At 48.1% G+C, this 3,728-nt stretch overlaps 1 protein-coding gene across 1 annotated transcript; it reads left to right on the top strand.

The window, feature by feature from the left end:
* The first annotated feature begins 785 nt into the window (after window positions 1-785).
* On the top strand, window positions 786-1,392 carry LOC127315892 (caffeoyl-CoA O-methyltransferase 1). The gene is made up of 3 exons (XM_051346334.2): window positions 786-894; window positions 972-1,116; window positions 1,222-1,392. Exons 1-3 carry the CDS (start codon window positions 809-811, stop codon window positions 1,390-1,392), a joined length of 402 nt encoding a protein of 133 aa, XP_051202294.2. The 5' UTR covers window positions 786-808.
* Window positions 1,393-3,728: the final 2,336 nt, after the last annotated feature.

The following is a 3,728-nucleotide window of genomic DNA, read 5'->3' as shown; positions in this document are numbered from 1 at the left end:
ACTCTCCTATTCTTTTGGGCTTCAGCTGCCTGGAACCTAGAAACTGGGCTAGAAGCTCAAAAGAAGTCACCCTTAGTCTCATGGCGCAGCAAGAAACAAATTGTTGTGGCAAGATCCACCGCGGAAGCCGAATTTCGATCTATGGCACATGGTGTGTGCGAGGTCTTGTGGTTAAGGATCCTCCTCAGGGAGCTTGGGTTGTTCCAAGGTACGCCATTAATGTTGTACTGTGATAACAAGGCGGCTATAGATATTGCAAATAATCCTGTACAACATGATCGGACCAAGCATGTGGAGATCGATCACCATTTCATCAAAGAGAAGCTAGACCGAGGGATAATATGCATGCCATATGTCAGTTCATCTAGCCAAGTTGCCGATGTTCTTACAAAAGGATTGGCTGAAAAATCTTTTTCATTTTTCTGTAGTAAGATGGGGCTTTATGATATATTTGCCCCATCTTGAGGTGGAGTGTTGGTGTGTGTAGTAATTAGAAATATATAGTTATGTAGGGACTAAAGTGTAAGATGTACAGAAAATAAAAGAAACAATAGACAGAGGAGGGCGGATGACCTATCCAGAAATTTCCCAAATGTTCATGCTCCTGTCTCAATCCTCTCTTACTCTGTAACACAAAATCCCCCCAAATCCTCCAAGAGAGAGAGAGAGACATGGCGACGTACCGGCCAGGCAGCAACACTCTCCTCGCCGACGACTCGATCATGGAGGTACGTATGATGCACATGAGCTCTTCAAATTGTGGGCATGGTGTCTTTGATGAGTCTGAGATTAATTAATCTGCGTGCGCATGCAGTACGTGCTGGAGACGACGGTGTACCCGCGGGAGCACGAGCGCGTGCGCGAGCTCCGCCTCATCACACAGCAGCATCCCAAGTACGTACGGTACCTTCTGCATATGATCACTGGTAACCCTCTGGAATCTGCTTACGTTGCGCGTTGTTGCTGGCTAGGTCTTTCATGGGATCGTCCCCGGACCAGATGCAGTTCTTCTCCGTCCTGCTCAAGATGATCGGCGCCAGGAACACCATCGAGGTCGGCGTCTTCACCGGCTACTCGCTGCTCTCCACCGCTCTCGCCCTCCCCGCCGATGGCAAGGTCTATCCTGCCCGTTCACCTCGCCACAGGCATCGGTCGATGCATGCTTGGTACTGTACATGGGTACTGAGATCAAACCGGACGTGTGCGTGCTACTTCTTACAGGTGTTTGCCATCGACGTGAACCGGGAGTACTACGAGCTGGGCCGGCCGGTGATCGAGAAGGCCGGCGTGGCGCACAAGGTGGACTTCCGCGTGGGCGACGGCCTCGCCGTGCTCGACGGGGTTTTGGCCGAGGACGGCGGCGCCAAGGCCGGCACGTTCGACTTCCACTAGTGGAAAACAGGGCTTCCGTGGAAGCCTTTTGTCGCGGGCGCGCCTGCACCCGCGACAAATGGCCTGGCCACGTCACCCCGAAATCATGTGGAGCGGGCAGGGCCTTTTGTCGCGCCTTTTTGTCGCGGGCCGTATTACGACCCGCGACAAAAGGGGTCTGAGGGCTGGCGCCTCCTGTCGGCACCCCTTTTGTCGCGGGTCGTAATACGGCCCGCGACAAAAGGTCCATGCCTATATATATAGAAGCAGCCAGCCACCCCCCACCTCATTTTTTCCTTGGTGGTGAAGGTAGAGGTGTATGCTAGCTTATTTTTTCTACATGTGCACAAGAGGTGTTTGATGGAATGCTTGTGAGAGGGATGCCACTTGGTTTTATTTGATAAGATTTCTCCTCTTTTTGATCCTAAAAGGTTAGCAATTATTTTCTCGTATATATATGTATAGTCCGTATAATACTAATTTAAGCAAGGTGATTGCATCTGATACATATAATTGTACTTATATGATGCAGATGAGTCATCCATGGATATACGGTAACCGATGTGCTCCCGCTTTCAGAGAGGGCGTGAATTCTTTCCTGCTTGTGGCCGAGGCCAATAAGTCGAAGCAAGGTTTTATGTGTTGTCCATGTCTAAAATGTAAGAACGAGAAAGATTACTCTTGCTCAAGAGACATTAAGAGCCACCTGCTTCGGTTTGGATTCATGTCCAGCTATAATGTTTGGACCAAGCACGGAGAAGAAGGGGTTATGATGGAAGACGGCGAAGAAGAAGAAGATAATGATGACCAGTACCGATCTATGTTCTCTGAATGCTTTGATACCGCAATAGACGTCCATGAAGAAGAAGGAGGTGAAGAACAGGCATCAGATGATCCTGTTGATGATGATCTTCGTCGGGCCATTTCTGATGCAAGAAGAGACTGTGGCACGGATAAGGAGAGGTTGCATTTCGACAAGATGTTAGAGGACCACCACAAATTGTTATACCCAGGTTGTGAAGATGGGCAGAGAAAGTTGGGTAGCATATTGGAATTGCTGAAATGGAAGGCAGAGGTCGGTGTGACTGACTCAGGATTTGAGAAATTGATGATAATATTAAAGAAGTTGTTTCCAAGAAATAATGAATTGCCCATCAGTACATATGAAGCAAAGAAGCTTGTCTGCCCTCTAGGATTAGATGTGCAGAAGATACATGCATGCATTAATGATTGTATCCTCTACCGCGGTGAGAAGTACGAGAATTTGAATAAATGTCCGATATGTGGTGCATTGCGGTATAAGATCAGAAAAGATGACCCTGGTGATGTTGAGGGCGAGCCACCCAGGAAGAGGGTGACAAGGTATTGACTTGTCAATGCCTATGGATTATAGGCTAGGGTTTAGTTAGAAGTAGAGGGCAAGTAGATCTCGAAGGTTTCAGCCGAAAAGTACTCGACGACTATGAAAACTAGGGTTTGCAGACAATGATTCGATTGATTCTTTGTCCCTCGACTCCCCCTTATATATGAGGTGGAGCCGAGGGATTCGTGCTATACAAGTTTACATAGTCCGGGACGGTTTCTAACTCATCCCGCCAGATCACAAACAACACTTCCTATTACAACTCTATCTTTCCTTAGTAAATCTTGGGCTCCCGAATCTTCTTATTCTTCGGGTATTGGGCTTCCAGTAAACCCCGGGTACCATCTTCGGCAGGCCCATTTGGGATGCCTATGTCAGTGGGTTCCTGCGAAGGTGATGTGGTATGCTCCAATAATACCACGGTTGAAACGTTTGTTCAGAAACAAAGAGCATGCCAAGTTGTTGCGATGGCACATGGAAGAACGTAAGAAAGACGCGATGTTGAGGCACCCCGCTGATGGTCGGCAGTGGAGGAACATCGGGAGAGAGTTCCCGGAATTTGCAGGTGAGGCAAGGAACTTATACTTTGGACTAAGTACAGATGGCATGAATCCTTTTGGGGAGCAGAGCTGCAGTCACAGCACCTGGCCCGTGACTTTATGTATCTACAACCTTCCTCCTTGGTTGTGCATGAAGCGGAAGTTCATTATGATGCCAGTGCTTATCCAAGGCCCAAAGCAACCCGGCAACGACATTGATGTGTACCTAAGGCCATTAGTTGATGAACTTTTGGAGTTGTGGGCCAAACCAGGTGTACGTGTGTGGGATGAGCACACCGAGCAAGAATTTGACCTACGAGCATTGCTATTCGTAACCATCAATGATTGGCCTGCTCTTAGTAACATTTCAGGACAGACGAACAAAGGATACAACGCATGCACACACTGTTTAGATGAGACTGAAGGTAAATATTTGGGAAAAAGCAAAAAAGTTG

Source organism: Lolium perenne, chromosome 7 (genome assembly GCF_019359855.2).
Source record: "Lolium perenne isolate Kyuss_39 chromosome 7, Kyuss_2.0, whole genome shotgun sequence".
Lineage (NCBI taxonomy): Eukaryota > Viridiplantae > Streptophyta > Magnoliopsida > Poales > Poaceae > Lolium > Lolium perenne.
This window is presented reverse-complemented; position numbering and strand designations above follow the sequence as displayed.

Excerpts from the sequence above, each read along its gene's own strand:
- LOC127315892 (XM_051346334.2), top strand. The coding sequence starts at position 809 with ATGCAGTACGTGCTGGAGACGACGGTGTACCCGCGGGAGCACGAGCGC. Across the intron at positions 895-971 it reads ATCACACAGCAGCATCCCAA|GTCTTTCATGGGATCGTCCC; the intron begins GTACGTACGGTA and ends GTTGCTGGCTAG. Across the intron at positions 1,117-1,221 it reads CCCTCCCCGCCGATGGCAAG|GTGTTTGCCATCGACGTGAA; the intron begins GTCTATCCTGCC and ends TACTTCTTACAG.